Genomic DNA, 17,602 nt, shown 5'->3' with positions numbered 1-17,602 from the left:
GCTGATGTATTTTTAAAATAATTCACCATATTACACTAAACGTATCCAAGTGACATATTTGAGGTAAGCAAGACTGCTGACATAACAGCCCATGCTACCAGCTACTTGAGACCAACGATCTACCATCAGACCACAGCCAGTTCCCACTGCAGTGAAATAACATGAAAGTCTTTATCAGTTGAGCAGTTTCTAATGTGAGAGTCAACACACCTGAAAAATGAATTTGGATGGTGGAAATTCAGTAAGTACTTTATTTATGAGTAAGGCTGTACAGGATTCAGCAGTGTCTAATTCAGGTCCCATATAGAAGTTAAAATTTTTAAATGAGTAATTCAGCTTACAGGGAAATATATTTTCATCTCAATGTTTTATGCTATATCATACCTCAGGCTTTTTAAAAATTATTTTTGAGATGAAATTTTAAAGTTCCCCCGGTACCCAGGTTACCATATTATATAGTATAAAGATAGTGAAATACAAAAATGTAACAAATACTAATACACTGTTGATTAATAGCTGTTTATTAGCTTTTTAATAAAGCAAAACTTTATAGTGAAATAAACTAGAAATAGCTTTTTATTTTTTATATATATCTATTTTTGAGATGGGGTTTTGCTCTGTTGCCCAGGGTGGAGTGCAGTGGCACAATCTTGGGTCACTGCAGCCTCTGCCTCCGCCTCCTGGGTTCAAGCAATTCTCCCACCTCAGCCTCCCATGTAGCTGGGATTACAGGCATGTGCCACCACGCCCGGCTAATTTTTGCATTTTTAGTAGAGATGGGGTTTCACCATGTTGGCCAGGCTGGTCTCGAACTCCTGACCTCAGTTGATCCACCCATCTTGGCCTCCCAAAGTGCTGGGATTACAGGCATGAGCCACCGTGCCTGGCGAAATAGCTTTTTAGAAGCTTTTTAAATGATATGCTTATAAAATGACAGACATGAGTGAAACATCCTCAATGACGATAATACACAAGTCACAAGTTTCCTGTGAGTGAAACTGAGCAGTACAGAGTCAGGCTGACTGTTTAAAAGCCAGATTCACTTCTTGATATCACCGAGCTCTTACTCTGAAATTGTGCCAGGGGAGCTTCTGAGCATCACTGGTCTCAAGTTTAATAATGCAAAAATTCCATTTTATCATCTAAAGTTTTGGAGAGGAATCCCTTTGGCACTAATGATATTTACTCCAGCACCATCTCTCCTTTTTGGTGCCTCTTCATTCTTGAGTAGGGACTTATTGTATCATCCATCACAAAATCATACAGTACTTTTATCCAGGAATTGTAGTGAGGGAGGTTGTCATAGTATTCAGCTGCTATTTTCCTCACCTAGAAGGGAAAAAAATACAGCAAGATGAAAAATGAGTGTTACTAGGTTCTTTCAAAGATGACTGATGAATGGTTGACACAAACACTGAGAAGGGAAACCATGAGACCTGCCTCCCTCCTCTCTCTTAAAAAAAAAAAAAAAGCAGCAGCAGCAGCAGCTGCGGGAATTCTAAACAAAAAGCAGTCTACATTTCAGCAGCAGTTGAATACACTCGACCCTCTAGGACTCTCTCCCATCACATTCCAAGGGACTAAATATCTGGCTTATTTGTAAAATTAACAACAAATACATACAATTAGATTAACTTGATATTATTAAAGAATGTACTGCATGGATGACGCCATAGAATATAAAGGCAACATCTGATCCCTGCCATCCAGGAACTTACAAATACTAATAAATTGTGGCATGCTAATTAGATAGAAATTAAGCACTTGGCTGGGTGCAGTGGCTCACACCTGTAATCCCAGGACTTTGGGAAGCTGAGGCGGGTGGATCACCTGAGGTCAGGAGTTCGAGACCAGCCTGACCAATATGGTGAAACCCCATCTCTACTAAAAATACAAAAAAATTAGCCAGACATGGTGGCGTGCACCTGTAGTCCCAGCAACTCAGGAGGCTGAGATAGGAGAATTGCTTGACCTCGGGAGGCGGAGGTTGCAGTGAGCCGAGATTGTGCCACTGCACTCCAGCCTGGGTGAGAGAGAGACTCCATCTCAAAAAAAAAAAAAAAAAAAATTAAGCACTTATCAAGTGTGCAATTCTGCCATCTCAAGTTAAAAATGTCTTTTCATCTCAAGTTAAAAAACTATCTGGATGGGCACAGTGGCTCGTATGTATAATCCCAGCATTTTGGAAGGCAAGAGAATCACTTGAGCCCAGAAATTTGAGACCAGCCTGGGCAACACAGGTAAACCCATCTCTCTCTCTCTCTTTTTTTTTTTTTTTTGAGACGGAGTTTTGCTCTGTCACCCAGGCTGGAGTGCAGTGGCACAATCTCGGCTCACTGCAACCTCCACTGCCCGAGTTCAAACGATTCTCCCGCCTCAGCCTCCCGAGTAGCTGGGACTATAGGCACCCGCCACCATGCCCAGCTAAGTTTTTTGTATTTTTAGTAGAGACAGGCTTTCACTATGTTGGCCAGGCTGGTCTCGAACTCCTGACCTCAGATGATCCACTCACCTAGGCCTCCCAAAGTGCTGGGATTACAGGCGTGAGCCACTGCACCCATCCAGGAAACCCCATCTCTACAAAAATGTTAAAAATGTTAAAAATTTTAACAAACCATTTGGAGGATTAAAAGAAATTATTTAAAAAATCAGCCTGTCATAGCATGTGCCTGTAGTCCTAGCTACTTGGGAGGCTGAGGCAGGAGGATCACTTGAATCCAGGAGTTTGAGACCAGCCTGAGCAACACAGCAAGACCCTGCCTCTACAAAAAAATAAAAAATTAGCCAGGCATGGTGGCACATGCCTATAATCCTGCCTACTCAGGAGGCTGAGGTGGGAGGATCGCTTAAACCCAGGAGTTGAGGCTGCAGTGAACTATCATGCCACTGCACTCTAGACTAGGTGACAGGGCAAGACCCTGTCTCTAAAAAAAATAAAATTAAAAATAAATCCTAAGTGTAACCACTAAGCTTAAGGACCCAAGAGTGAACCCTTTGTAAAAGTAGGCTGGAAGATGCAGTATTTATATTCTTGCTCCTTTTTTTTTTTTTTTAATGAGCTGCTTGGACTGACAAAATACTAGCCTGGCCAACATGGCGAAACCCCATCTCTACTAAAAATACAAAAATTAGCTGGGCGTGTTAGCATGCGCCTGTAATCCCAACTACTTGGGAGACTGAGGCATGAGAATCGTTTGAACCTGGGAGGTGGAGGTCACAGTGAGCCGAGATCGTGCCACTGCCCGCCAGCCTGGGTGACTGAGTGAGACACCGTCTCAAAAAACAAACAAAAAAAACAAAATTAGAATATGTATCAAATCCTTTACTTACCAGTGGAAGACTTTTTCCAGGAATGTTGGGGAAATCATGATGTTCATTATGATAACCCACATTGAAGGTAAGTAAATTCAGAGGCCCATAATATGAGTAAGTTTCATGACCCTTTAAGAACATGTAATGCTCAGCTATAAAATGTCCAGAAATTGGGTGCAAACCCAGGCCAAGTAAAGATGCTGCCAACATGTAGACTAAGGATTTAATTCCCAAAAAGTAATAAATTAAAATGTCAAAAGTGACCTGTGCCACAGTATTGATAACTTCCAGATAAGTAATTGGCTTGGGGTTGATGAACAGAGGTCGAAAGGCATAAAAGAGAGGCTGAAGAATAACCCATATAAACTTTCTGAAAGCGGTACAGAAGAACCAGCCCTCAAAATCGGTAGGAATATCTACATCGACGCCATCAGCTCCAAGGTACCGATGATGATCCATGTGATACCTCTTAAAGGAAATTGAATATGGAATCCCAATAGGAAGATTAGCAAACATTCCAAACCAGCGATTCCACATTGCTTTGCAGTTGCCAAAGGCAGCATTGTGGGCAATCTCATGAATAGCCAGAGTCATTGAGTGGTTAATGCAACTGCCAAACGCATAGGCCCCAAATATGACCCATTTCCAGTCCAAGTCTTTTACTATGTAAAATGCAGCCAACTGGGTGAGAACCATCATAATTATAATCCATATCAAATTGGGATCAGGTTTCATCAAGGACTTTATCTCTGGATACTTTGCTGTAAAGAAAAAACAAAAAAACAGGAACTAAGAAAAATATGTAATAGTTCAGCAATTATAATTAAATTAACACCAATTAAACTAACACATTAAATTTGTTCTGTAAATCATATTCCCTTTACTAGAGACTTTAGTGGATATTTAATAACACAGGGAAGGATTCTACTAGTAAAGTTATGAAATATCATGTCACAATAATTTGAGAATTTATGCAAGAAAAATTAGCCTCAAAGTTTAGAAGTTCCACATTCTTTATATTAAAATATGTGTTATTTCTGTGTTTAGACAGAGGTACACCATTCTTATCTTATATAAAACGATTAAATTAACACATCTGACAAAGGATAGAATATAATATACATTTTGTAGTTACCCTAAAATCATGAAACTGGTATTCACAGTTTTCTCAGACAAATCAACATGCTCCAAGTAATTCTGTACTGAATTTTCCCAAAATTGTAATAGTATATAAAAACCAATACTACAGGCTACCAATATAATCAGGGAAAGAACAGTCCTTTCAACAAATGGTGCTAGACTGACTTGTTACCAACAGGCAAAATAATGGATTCAGACCCCTACCTTACACCATACACAAAAATGAACTCAAAACAGATCACAGACCCAAATTTATAAGAAAATTATAAAACTCTGATAAGAAAACATAGAAATAAATCTTCATGGCCTTTGTGGTTTCTTAGATACTATAACAAGTACAAGTGACAAAAGAAAACAGAGAAATTGGACTGCATCAAAAACTTTCTGTTGCACATGATACTGTCAAGAAAGTAAAAAGACAATCCACAGAAGCGGGGTTATGTTTGCAAATCATGTATCTCATAAGGGACCTATATCCAGAATATATGAAGAACTCTTACAACTAATAATCCAATTAAAAAATGGGCAAAGGATCTGAACACACTTTTCTCCAAAAGATACGGAAACAGTCAAGAAACACATGAAAGAGGCTCAACACCGTTAGTTATTAGGAAAGTGCAAACTGAAACCATAGATACCACCTCACACTCACTAGGATGACTATAATAAAAAAAGGTAGGTAAAAACAAGGATATGGAGAAATTAGAACCCTCATACTTTGCTAGTGGGAATATAAAATGGTGCAGCTGCTTTGGAAAACTGTAGAGCAGTTCCTCAAAATGAAACACCTGGTATATCCATACAAAGGAATATTATTCAGCCAGAAAAAGGAATCATACACTGACACATGCTACAAGGAATCATACACTGACACATGCTATAACATGAATGAACCTTAAAATATTTATTTTATTGAAATATTTTATTGAAAATATATTATTTTAATGAACCTTAAAATATTTAGAGACGGGGTCTACCTCTGTCACTCAGGCTGAAGTACAGTGATGCCATCATAGCTCACTACAGCCTCAAACTCCTGGACTCAAGTGATCCTCCTGCCTCAGTCACCCTAGTAGCTGGGACTACAGGAGCATGCCACTGTGCCCAGCTAAAATATTATGCTAATGGCTGGGTGCAGTGGCTCACACCTATAATGCCAGCACTCTGAGAGGCCAAGGCAGGAGGGTCACTTGAGCCCAGGAATTCAAGATCAGCCTGGGCAACATAACAGGACCCTGTCTCTACAAATTTAAAGAAAAAAAAATTTATATTATGCTAAGTGAAAGCCAATCATAAAAGATCAGGTATTTTATGATTTCATGTATATGAAATGTCCAGAATAAGCAAATCTATAGGCCACAAAGTAGATTAGTGGTTACCTAGGTAGAAGCAGGGGATATGAGGGACTGCTAATGAGTATAGGGTTTCTTTTGGTGATGATGAAATGTTCTAAAGTTATATGGTGGTGACAGCTGCAAAACTCTGTGAATACACTAAAAAATACTGAACTGTACACTTTAAATGAATAAATCATGATAGTTGAATTATAATCTCAATAAAGCTATTGGCCAGGTGCTGTGGCTCACACCATTAATCCAGCACTTTGGGAGGCTGAGGCACAAAGACTGCCTGAGGCCCAGTGTTTAAGACCAGCCTGGGCAAACAGATTCTATTTCTACCAAAAATAAAAAAAAATTAGCCAGGTGAGGTGGCACAAGCCTGTAGTCCCAGCTACTTAGGATGCTGAAGCGGGAGCATCACTTGAGCCCAAGAATTTATGATCACACCACTGCACTCCAGCCTGGGCAACAGAGTGAGACTCTCTCTCAAAAAATAAAACATTAAAAAGCTGTATCATGTTAAAGTATAACAGCGAAGGAAGCATTTCTTGTGATTTATTCTTTTTTTTTTTTTGAGACGGAGTCTCGCTCTGTTGCTCAGGCTGGAGTGCAATGGTGAGATCTCAGCTCACTGCACCCTCTGCCTCCTGGGTTCAAGCAATTCTCCTGCCTCAGCCTTCCCAGTAGCTGGGATTACAGGTGCCCACCACCACACCGAGCTAATTTTTGTATTTTTAGTAGAGACGGGGTTTCACCATGTTGGCCAGACTGGTCTTGAACTCCTGACCTCAGGTGACCTGTCCACCTCAGCCACCCAAGGGCTGGGATTACAGCCATGAGCCACCCAGCCCAGCTCATCCTCACGAATTTCAAACAGATGCCTTGTAAATGAACTTTTAATGTGAACTCTAAATGTAAACTTAAAGTGTACAATTGTTGGTTGTTCTATCAGGCCCCTTCCCTCCCCCGCCAAAAAGTCAATACTTTCAGAAAGATCTCTTATCATTTGTGTATAATTTAAACAAATCTAAAGATTCTTTCTACAGGTTATTCCATCTCCCACCCTGAAACAGAACATGAGTTAGTATTTACACCTGCATGGAAAACACTGTACATTGTATTTTCATTGAGAAATATGTAGTCCTTTTTTTTTTTTTTTTGAGACGGAGGCTCACTCTGTCGCCCAGGCTGGAGTGCAGTGGCTAAATCTCAGCTCACTGCAAGCTCTGCCTCCCGGGTTCACGCCATTCTCCTGCCTCAGCCTCCTGAGTAGTTGGGACTACAGGTGGCTGCCGCCACGCCCGGCTAATTTTTTGTATTTTTAGTAGAGATGGGGTTTCACCGTGTTAGCCAGGATGGTCTCGATCTCCTGACCTCATGATCCGCCCGCCTTAGCCTCCTAAAGTGCTGGGATTACAGGCGTGAGCCACCATGCCCGGCCAAGAAATATGTGGTCCTTTTACTTTCCCAGTGAAATGGTTCAGTGATAAGTCTGTGGGGGAAAAAAGGCTCAGTGTGAGGTAAGAATCAATCAGCACCTTCTTACTTCCTTCATCTCTTTTGCTTGAGACAGTCTCACTCTGTTGCCCAGGCTGGAACGCGGTGGGGCAATCACGGCTCACTGCAGCCTCTACCTCCCCAGCTCAAGCAATCCTCCCACCTCAGCCTTCTGTGTAGCTGGGACCACAGGCACATGCCACCATGCCCCACTAATTAAATTTTTTTTTTTTTTGGTAGAGATGGGGTTTTGCCATGTTGCCCAGGTTGGCCTCGAACTCCTGAGTTCAAGTGTTCCTCTCGCCTCAGCCTTCTGAGTAGCAGGACAGGCATGCACGCCTAGCTAATTTTTTAATTTCTCGTGCAGATGGGGCTGTTCTGAACTGACCTCAAGCGATCTTCTTGCCTCAGCTTCTCAAAGTGCTCGGATTACAGGCAAAAAAAAAGCCACCACACCCGTCCTGATTTTCAGAATATTAAGTAGCTCAGTTTCAGTATTCCAGAGTTGGTTTTTACACAGGTAGGACGCTAGATTATTCCTATGTAACATGTAGATAAGGCATTGATAAAATATATCATATGTGGCCTGGCGGGGTGGCTCACGCCTGTAATCCCAGGACTTTGGGAGGCCATGGCAGGCGCATCATCTGAGACCAGCCTGGCCAATGTGGCAAAACCCTGTCTCTACTAAAAATAAAAATAGAAAAACTTAGCCAGGCATGGTGGCGGACGTCTGTAATCCCAGCTACTCGGGAGACTGGGGCAGGCAGAACTGCTTGAACCCAGGAGGGAGAGGTTGCAGTGAGCCGAGACTGGGCCACTGCACTCCAGTCTGGGTGACAGAGTGCGGCTCCGTCTCAAAAAAGTATCATGCTATCTCATATCAAGTATGTGTAAGTGATTTGCCAAACAAATTACTACTGGCAGGCTGAGGTATGCGGACCACTGGAGCCCAGGCTGCAGTGATCATCATGCCTGTGAACAACCACTGCACTCCAGCTTGGGCAACAAAGCAAGACCCTTTCTCTAATGGAGTGTAGGGGAGGAGGAAGAAGAGGAGGAAGGGAATTCAAGAACCCAAAGTTACCGGGTGCAGTGGCTTACGCCTTTAAAATCCCAGCACTTTGGGAGGCCAAAGCGGACGGATTGCTTGAGCCCAGGAGTTCAAGACCAGCCTGGGCAACACGGAGAAACCCATCTCTACAAAAAAATAGAAAAATCAACCAGGCATGGTGGTGTAAGCTTGTGGTCCCAGCTACTTGCTTTTTCTTTTCACTGGGCAAATGAATGTTGAGAAGAAAAACTAAGGAAATACTATATATAAGGAATAATTGCTCATGTTCAACTCACCATCTGTTTCCTCAATTTAAAAAAAGTGTGTGTGTGTGTGTGTGTGTAAACGTGGGGGTCTCACTATGTTACTCAGGATGGTCTCGAACTTCTGGGCTGAAGCGATCCTCCCGCCTCGGCCTCCCGAAGTGCTAGGATTACAGGCCTGAGCTACCGTGACCGGTCCCCGTTTCCTCAATTTTTGAAGAAACAGCAGAGGTTAAAAAGCTCGTGCTCTGGCCGGGCACGGTGGTTCACGCCTGTAATCCCAAGACTTCGGGAGGCCAAGGCGGGCGGATCACCTGAGGTCAGGAGTTCGAGATAAGCCTGGCCAACATGGTGAAACCCCGTCTCTAACTAAAAAAAATACAAACATTAGCCAGGCGTAGTGGTGGGAACCTGTAATCCCAGCTACTCGGGAGGCTGAGATAGAAGAATCGCTTGAACCCAGGAGGCAGAGGTTGCAGCGAGTGGAGATCGCGCCACTGCACTCCAGCATGAGCAACAGAGTGAGACTCAGTCTCAAAAAACAAAAAACAAAAAACAAACACGTGCTCTGGAAGAGGCAACCGAATGCGCATTAGAATCCCCCTAGCATTTAGTCACGCGTTCTTATTTCATTTTTTAAAACAGCGATAATACCAACCAAGTAGAATTACCAAGAGGATGAAATTGGGTAATGTTTGTAAAGCATTCCACACAATCCCTAGCATATTAGGAGTAGCCTGGGAGAGATGAGCATTCTCTATGTAACACAGAAGGCCCGAATCCTCTGGAGAGTTAAGGCCTCTCAATTAGCTGTCAGGGGACCAGCAGGCCACGCCACATATTTTCCTTATTTGGCAAGTCTTCCATTTTCAGTCTTTTCATCCACAAAACCGAGATGGATGAAAAATGCCTACGAATCCGCCGTTCTTACGTCCCAGGCTTGTCGTGAGGATCAATAGGACAGGCGGCGTGAACCGACCAGGGACCATCAAGTCCGAGAAGCCCCGGGGGGCATATGGAGGGACGCCGGCCCCCCTAACGGGCCCAAGGCCGGGACTGCGGCCGCCCCCGCCAGTACTGCCCGCCGGCGCCCGACACCCTGAGCAGGGCTCGCTGGTAGGCCCAGGGATGCCCAGGACCACACCCTGCCTAGCACTCGGGCAGCCCCGGGGCCGGCACCCGCTCACCTCGGCCCGCTCCGGAGGAGAGGGAGAGGGGAGAGGAAAGCGCGCCCACCTGAGGGCACAGGAATCTTCTAGCGAAAAGATCTACTCAAGGCTGGCGCAGCCGGGGACACCCTTCGCCCCAACCGGCCGGCGTGGGCCTGGCGGGGACTCCCGCGCTCGGGGACGCGCCTGCGCCTCTTCGCGGAAGGGTCGGAGCTGCGCGGCCCCGAGGACCCGTCCCTCCCCCCGCGCCTCGCCCAGCCTCTCCCGCGCTGACCCGCGGGCTGGCGGCCCGAGCGGCGGCGGGACGCGACGGGGAGCAGGCTGCTAACGGGCCTCCGGCGCCGACGACCGCGCAGGGCCCGCGAGGGGAGAGCGCGCCCCGGCGCCGGGAGGCCACGCACGCACATAACGGGGCGCCCGCTGGCCCTCACCCAGGATCTCCCGGCGCCGGTCGGCGTGGGGCTGGTCGGTGTAGACCCACTCGAAGTCTTCCCGCGAGACGCGGCTCCCCATGGCGACAGCGGTGGCTTGCAGACTAGCTGTCGGCTCTCGCTCCCAGCCGGCTGCTCAGAGGTGGCGGCAGCGGCAGCACCCCGGCTGGTGTGGTGTCGGCCGGCTGTGGCGGAGGGCGGAGGAGACGGAGGCGTGGGCGGAGTCCCGAGGCCCCGCCCGCCTGCCCGCCTGCCTCTCTGGGTGGAGGGCGCGTGGCGCTCCCAGGCCCCCGTGCGGGGCCGGCTCTCAGCGATTCTGGGACGCGGGGTTCTGAGCTTCGGTGACTCGGCCACCATCCAGGATGCCGCGTTCTTGCGAGTCCCCGCCTCTGCGGCCTGCTGTACCGGAGCCCGGAGAAGATGAAAAAGGAAGGAATGGTCTCAAGTGAGATAAACCTGCCGCCTTAACGCCTCCGCGAGGGGAGCACCGGACACGGCTACGGTCACACCGAACACGGCTACGGTCACACCGAACACGGCTACGGTCACACCGAGTCTGGAGGCCCCGGAGCCCTTCTTAAATGGCAGCTGGCCTAAGTTTTGTTTAATTTTTAAAAAGCAAATTAGCCATTGAGTCATATTTCGCTGCCTTCTGGAAATAATACCTCAGGGAAAAAATGCAGAGTGCGTGACAATTAAAAGCTAATCAAGTAAAAAGAAAACACCATTATTAAGAGGGGGTGATGATATGGGATTTGTTGTTGTGCTTGAATTATTCTAGTGTGACCACTTCTGTTAAGAGATGATTGCTCAACCTTGCATCTACCTGTCGCAGAAGTAATCAACCACAACCTCTTCCTGAAAGAAAGGTTTTGAAACGAAACTAATTTTGTTTCAACATTAGTTACCACGTCTACATCAAAGAGCAACTTAAAGATTACAAAAAGAAGATAACCAAAGCGGGTGTGCCTCCTAGTCAAAGAACATGCTGTGCACGCGCACACGGCACACACACACACAAATCTGATCGAGCCCCTAGATCTGACTGTTAATTTATAGAAAATAGAAAGGACATTTGGCCGGGTGCGGTGGCTCACGTCTGTAATCCCTGCACTCTGGGAGGCAGAGGCGGGTCCATCACCTGAGGTCGGGAGTTCGAGACCAGCCTGATCAGGATGGTGAAACCCCGTCTCTACTAAAAATATAAAAAAAATTAGCTGGGCGTAGTGGCAGTCGCCTGTAATCCCAGCTACTCAGGAGGCTGAGGCAGGGGAATCACTCGAACTGGGAGGCAGAGGTTGCAGTGAGCTGAGATGGAGCCACTGCACTCCAGCCTGGGGGACAGACGGAGACTCCCTCTCAAGAAAAAAGAAAGAAAGAAAGAAAATAGGACAGAGGAATGTGTTAAACTAGGCCGTGGGGATGAAACTAGCAAGATCCAACTCTGGGAGACTATATGGGACAATGTCTGGGTTCTCTAATAAATGAAACTCAAGGAAAAAAAAGAGAAGAGAAACCTGTAGATTAAAAGGAGTTTAAAAGACATACCAACCAATTGCAACGTGTTGACCTCATTTAGATTCTGATTGAAATAGTTTAAAAACATTACATGAAATAATTGAACTCAAATATCAATTGGATATGTGATATTAAGGAATTATGAATTTCTTAAGTGTGATAATAGTATTATGGTTATAGTGGGTTTTGTTTTTTTTCAGACAGAGTCCTGCTCTGTTGCCCAGGCTGGAGTGCAGTGGTGGCCTCATGTCTCACTTCAGCCTTGACCTGAGCTTAAGCCATCCTCCCACCCCAGTCTCCTGAGGAGCTGGGATCACAGGCATGCACCACCATGCTTGGCTACTTTTTTAAATTTTTGATAGAGATGGGGCCTCACCTTGTTGCCCAGGCTGGTCTCAAACGCTTGGGCTCAAGTGATCTCAAAGTATTGGGATCACAGGCATGAGCTACTACATCTGACCCCAGGAGCATTATTAATAAATCCCTAAGACCCTCTCAGTACATTCACTTCTGAAATAGGGCCAGCACGGCTGAGACATCTAGCAGAGAAGGCTGTGAGAGCAGAGGGGAGACAGAACAGTGACACCTGGAGTGGAGGCCTGAAGGCTGATCAGAGCCCAGTGAGGGTCATGTCTGCAGGGTGTGCTAGCAAATGCGGGGCTGGGTCAGCCTCCAGAGGGTCCCAGTCTCGAAAAAGCAGTAGGATTTGATGATGGATAGATACACAGGTCTGATCATGCAGGAGCTTTTTAGTCTGATCATGCAGGAGCTTTTTAGTTGTTAATGAAATGGTGGAGGAAAAAGAAGGTGGGGAGTGTCACCTGGAAAAGGACAGCTTTGTATTTGCCAAGTTTCATCTGGATTGGCAGATGGCACATGAAGCTGATAATTGGACTCAACTCAGGAGGAAGTTTTCAGGTGCTGACAAGTAAATGTATCCCTGCAGTTCAGAACGCAGTTGCTATCACAGGCATGTGTGAACTGGCACACCAGTCCAAAAGCAGGCCAGGTGCGGAGGCTTACGTCTGTAGTCTGAGCACTTTGGGAGGCCGAGGTAGGGGGATCGCTTGAGGGCAGGGGTTCGGGACAAGCCTGGGCAACATGGCAAAAACCCACCTCTATAAAAAATACAAAAATTATGCCGGGTGTGGTGGCTCATGCCTGTAATACCAGCACTTTGGGAGGCCGAGGCGGTCTCCAAGGTCAGGAGATCCAGACCATCCTGGCTAACACGGTGAAACCCCATCTCTACTAAAAATACAAAAAAATTAGCCAGGCATGGTGGGGGGGCGCCTGTAGTCCCAGCTACTTGGGGGGCTGAGGCAGGAGAATGGCATGAACCCGGGAGGCGGAGCTTGCAGTGAGCCGAGATCGCACCACTGCACTCCAGACTGGGCGACAGAGCGAGACTCCGTCTCAAAAAAAAAAAAAAAAAAAAAAATTTAACTGGGCGTGGTGGCCCATGCTTGTGGTCCCACCTATTGCTGAGGCTGAGGTGGGAAGATTGCTTGAGCCCAGGAGGTCGAGGCTTCAATGAGCTGAGAAATGAGCTGAGATTGTGGCACTGCACTCTAGCCTGTGTGACAGAGTGAGGCTTTGTCTCAAAAACATTAAAAAATAAAAGAAAGAAAGAAAAATGCAGAGTTTGAAAAAAAAAAGTGAATCTGGATATACAATTTTTTTTTTTTTTTTTGACATGGAGTTGCGCTCTGTTGCCCAGGCTGGAGTGCAGTGTCAAGATCTTGGCTCACTGCAACCTCTGCCTCCTGGGTTCAAGCGATTCTCCTGCCTCACCCTCCTGAGTAGCTGGGATTACAGGTGTGTGCCACCACGTCCAGCTACTTTTTGTATTTTTACTAGAGACGAGGTTTCACCATGTTGGCCAGGCTGGTCTTGAACTCCTGACCTTAAGTGATCTGCCCTCCTTGGCTTCCCAAAGTGCTGGGATTACAGGCATGAGCACCACACCTGGCTTGGACATTCTTTTTTTTAAAAAAAGTTACAATTCATTTAATAGCAACTGGTAATCATGAAATTTTCTTATTTTGTTTAAACCCTCTTTAAACAAAAGTCTGCAAATTAGCACTGATCATTTGCAAAAGTCATTACATATACTGCCATTTTTCTTAAGGTTGACCAAAGATAACCTAGAATTACAGCCTTTACATAATCACACAAAATGATTATATATTAATCAGACCTGGTTTATCACCAGCATTTATAAAAACAGACATAGGGAAAGAACTAGGTCTAGGGACACTTGCATGGTCTTAATATAGCGACTGTTTAGCCTATCCTGTCCTGACTATTACAAAATCAATTTTGACATTCTAAAGTAAACTATTTGAGCTACAAGATTGTCATGGGCATTGATAGCTATTTTAATGATGTCTAGGCATGCTTCTTTAATTTGGACTTTTAAAAGTTCTTAATATATACACGTAACAAAAAAGTAAGCTAAGAAGTATAGCCGGGCACGGTGGCTCACGCCTGTAATTCCAGCACTTTGGGAGGCCGAGGCGGGTGGATCACAAGGTCAGGAGTTCACGACCAGCCTGGCCAAGATGGTGAAACCCCGTCTTTACTAAAAATACAAAAATTAGCTGGGCATGGTGGTGGGTGCTTGTAATCCCAGCTACTCGGGAAGCTGAGGCAGAAAATAGCTTGAACCCGGGAGGCGGAGGTTGCAGTGAGCTGAGATTGCACCACTGCACACTAGCCTGGGCGACAGAGTGAGACTGTCTCAAAAAAAAAAAAAAAAAAAGCAGTATAAATAAAATGTCTTGAAGTTTTAAAAAAAGATTCTTAATGGATTATCTAGCTTTCACATCTTTTCCTTAACGTTGTCAAATAATTTGTCTTGAAGCAAACATACTAGTTATTCTGGAAAAACGCTCTCCAGTCGGCTGTTGGAAGCTGTGGTGAATCGCAGCCAGCCATGATCATATTAGGAAATTTAAGATGAAGTAGTTTTCAGATGAGGGCAGCTGTACTTTTGAAATCAATATGGATTTTTCCTTTTCCATTTGCTTGATTTTTGAAAGGGCAGTTTATTTTTGAGGCCATTTCAATAGCGATAACAGTTGAGATTGAATGGTATTGACTACTGTAATTCATAGAAGAGTAATACAGAAAACATTCTTTATTCACTGCAAGCAAATAATCGTAAGAATTTTATGTTATCTATTTCTTTTCTTTTCTTTTTATTTTATTTTTGAGATGGAGTCTCGCTCTGTCGCCCAGGCTGGAGTACAATGGCCCAATCTTGGCTCACTGCAATCTCCGCCTCCTGAGTTCTGGTGATTCTCCTGCCTCAGCCTCCCGAGTAGCTGGGATTACAGATTCATGTCACCACGCCTGGCTAATTTTTGTGCTTTAGTTTCACCATATTGGTCAGGCTGGTCTCGAAACTCCTGACCTCAGGTGATCCACCTGCCTCAGCCTCCCAAAGTGCTGGGATTACAGGCATGAGCCACAGCGCCCGGCCCAAATTCATGAATGTTTTAACTATAAATTTACATGTGCTAATTTTATATTTAAATAATACATTTTAAGTAAGAAAAATATTTATTGACAACTAATTACTGACTAGAGTAGTTGTCTGTTATTGGTGTCAAGAAATAGATGACATAAGGCTGGACGCGGTGGCTGATGCCTGTAATCCCAGCACTTTGGGAGGCTGAGGCAGGTGGATCACCTGAGGTCAAGAGTTTGAGACCAGCCTGGCCAACATGGTGAAACCCCGTCTCTACTAAAACCAGAAAATTAGCTGGGCTTGGTGGCACATGCCTGTAATCCCAGCTACTTGGGAGGCTGAGGCAGGAGAATCGCTTGAACCCGGGAGGCAGAGGTTGCAGTAAGCTGAGATTGCACCATTGCACTCCAGCCTGGGCAACAAGAGCAAAACTCTGTCTAAAAAAAAAAAAAAAATTCGCGAATTTGTTCATAACTAAAGCTGACTTAGTGTGGCAGGGGAAATAATCCCTTGCCTGTTTTGTCTTCTGCCATGCTGGCCTCACTCAGTGTAGCTAGTCCTGGCCAGTTTGGGGGCATAATGTGCTGCCATTTACTCCTGTTATCTTTAGTACCACAGTGACCTCCAGTCTCGTGATCTATACACCAGACCTGTCTTCCCTTGGACCCTGCGCAAGTTTCTCCCAGTCCATAGCCTTCTCTGGGCTTCTGGGTCTCACTCCTGTGGAGGGATGATCTCTCTCAGCTGATTGCCTCGTCCATGAAGGGATGTACAGGATTCTGTGTGTTTGTCCTCAGGCCCATCAGGTTAGACGCTTCCCTTAAAGAGTGCTAATCTATTGCATACACATCATGTTGAAAGCAGGGCCTGGGTGCGGTGGCTCATGCCTATAATCCCAGCACTTTGGGAGGCTGAGGCAGGCGGATCACTTGAGGCTAGGAGTTCGAGACCAGCTTGGCCAACATGGTGAAACCCTGTCCCTACTAAAAATACAAAAATTAGCCAGGCATGGTGGCGAGCACCTGTAGTCCCAGCTACTCAGGAGGCTGAGGCAGAGAATCTCCTGAACACGAGAGGTTGAGGTTGCAATGAGCAAAGATTATGCCAATGCACGCCAGCTTGGGCAACAGAGTGAGACTCCATCTTAAAAACAAATAAAAAACCTTAATGTACAAAAATATTTTTTATTTATATATATATTTTTTATTTACTTTTTTAAAATTACACTTTAAGTTTTAGGGTACATGTGCACAACGTGCAGGTTAGTTACATATGTATACATGTGCCATGTTGGTGTGCTGCACCCATTAACTCGTCATTTAACATTAGGTATATCTCCTAATGCTATCCCTCCCCCCTCCCCCCTATTTTTATTTTTATTATTGACACGGAGTCTCACTCTATCACCCAGGCTGGGGTGCTGTGGCACAATCTCAGCTCACTGCAACCTCTGTCTCTCGGGTTCAAGGGATTCTCCCGCCTCAGCCTCCCGAATAGCTGGGCCTACAGGTATGTGCCACCACACCCAGCTAATTATTGGGCTTTTTTTTTTTTTTTTTTTTGAGACAGAGTTTCACTCTTGTTGCCCAGGCTGGAGTACAGTGGTGCATTCTTGGCTCACTGCAACTTCCGCCTCCCAGGTTCAAGCAATTCTCCTGCCTCAGCCTCCCAAGTAGCTGGGATTACAGGCGCCTACCACCACACCCAGCTAATTTTTGTATTTGTTGTAGAGACAGGGTTTCACCATGTTGGCCAGGCTGGTCTCGAACTCCTGACCTCAGGTGATCCTCCCGCCTCGGCCTCCCAAAGTGCTGGGATTACAGATGTGAGCCACCACAACCGGCCTAATTTTGGTATTTTTAGTAGAGACAGGGTTTTGTCCTGTTGGCCAGGCTGGTCTTAAACTCCTGACCTGAAGTGATCTGCCTGTCTTGGCCTCCCAAAGTGCTGGGAATACAGACATGAGCCACCGTGCCCAGCCAATGTTTTGTATTTTTATACACCAGCAACAGCCAGTTAAGAAATGTAATAGGCCAGGCATGGTGGTTCACGCCTGTAATCCCAGCACTTTGGGGGGCTGAGGCGGGTGGATCACGAGGTCAGGACATTGAGACCATTCTGGCTAACATGGTGAAACCCCGTCTCTACTAAAAATACAAAAAATTAGCTGGGCGTGGTGGCGGGCGCCTATAGTCCCAGCTACTCGGGAGGCTGAGGCAGGAGAATGGCGTAAACCCGGGAAGCGGAACTTGCAGTGAGCCCAGATCACGCCACTGCACTCCAGCCCGGGCGACAGAGCAAGACTCCGTCTCAAAAGAAAAAGAAATGTAATCAGGGGGGCATGGTGGCTTTACAAAAAATTAGCTGGGTGTAGTGTCGGGTGCCTGTAATCCCAGCTACTCG

General features: G+C 45.6%; 1 protein-coding gene and 1 non-coding gene across 3 annotated transcripts; both read right to left on the bottom strand.

Moving 5' to 3' along the window:
- Positions 1–222: 222 nt before the first annotated feature.
- Positions 223–10,812, bottom strand: DEGS1 (delta 4-desaturase, sphingolipid 1). Of its 2 annotated transcripts, none has more exons than XM_031001778.3 (3): positions 10,207–10,812; positions 3,331–4,073; positions 223–1,329 (listed from the first exon to the last, which is right to left on the bottom strand). In XM_031001778.3, the coding sequence occupies exons 1-3, from the start codon at positions 10,286–10,288 to the stop codon at positions 1,183–1,185; spliced, it is 972 nt and encodes a 323-aa protein (XP_030857638.1). In that variant the 5' UTR covers positions 10,289–10,812; the 3' UTR covers positions 223–1,182. The 2 variants fall into 2 exon arrangements, with proteins under 2 accessions (XP_030857638.1, XP_030857639.1); XM_031001779.3 differs by lacking the exon at positions 10,207–10,812 and adding an exon at positions 9,843–9,859.
- A 3,115-nt stretch (positions 10,813–13,927) lies between these two features.
- On the bottom strand, positions 13,928–14,053 carry LOC115932309 (small nucleolar RNA SNORA72). The gene has a single exon (XR_004068599.3). It is a non-coding gene; the product is annotated as a small nucleolar RNA SNORA72 (small nucleolar RNA).
- Between the last annotated feature and the right edge of the window lie 3,549 nt (positions 14,054–17,602).

The sequence above is a fragment of the Gorilla gorilla genome, chromosome 1, assembly GCF_029281585.2.
Source record: "Gorilla gorilla gorilla isolate KB3781 chromosome 1, NHGRI_mGorGor1-v2.1_pri, whole genome shotgun sequence".
NCBI lineage: Eukaryota > Metazoa > Chordata > Mammalia > Primates > Hominidae > Gorilla > Gorilla gorilla.
Note: the sequence above shows the minus strand (reverse complement) of the source record. Positions and strands in the feature narration are given on the sequence as shown.

Coding starts and splice junctions, on each gene's coding strand:
- DEGS1 (XM_031001778.3), bottom strand. CDS start 10,288: ATGGGGAGCCGCGTCTCGCGGGAAGACTTCGAGTGGGTCTACACCGAC. Junction 4,074..10,206: donor CCGGCGCCGGGAGATCCTGG/GTGAGGGCCAGC, acceptor TTTTCTTTACAG/CAAAGTATCCAGAGATAAAG. Junction 1,330..3,330: donor CTGGAAAAAGTCTTCCACTG/GTAAGTAAAGGA, acceptor TTTCCCTTCTAG/GTGAGGAAAATAGCAGCTGA.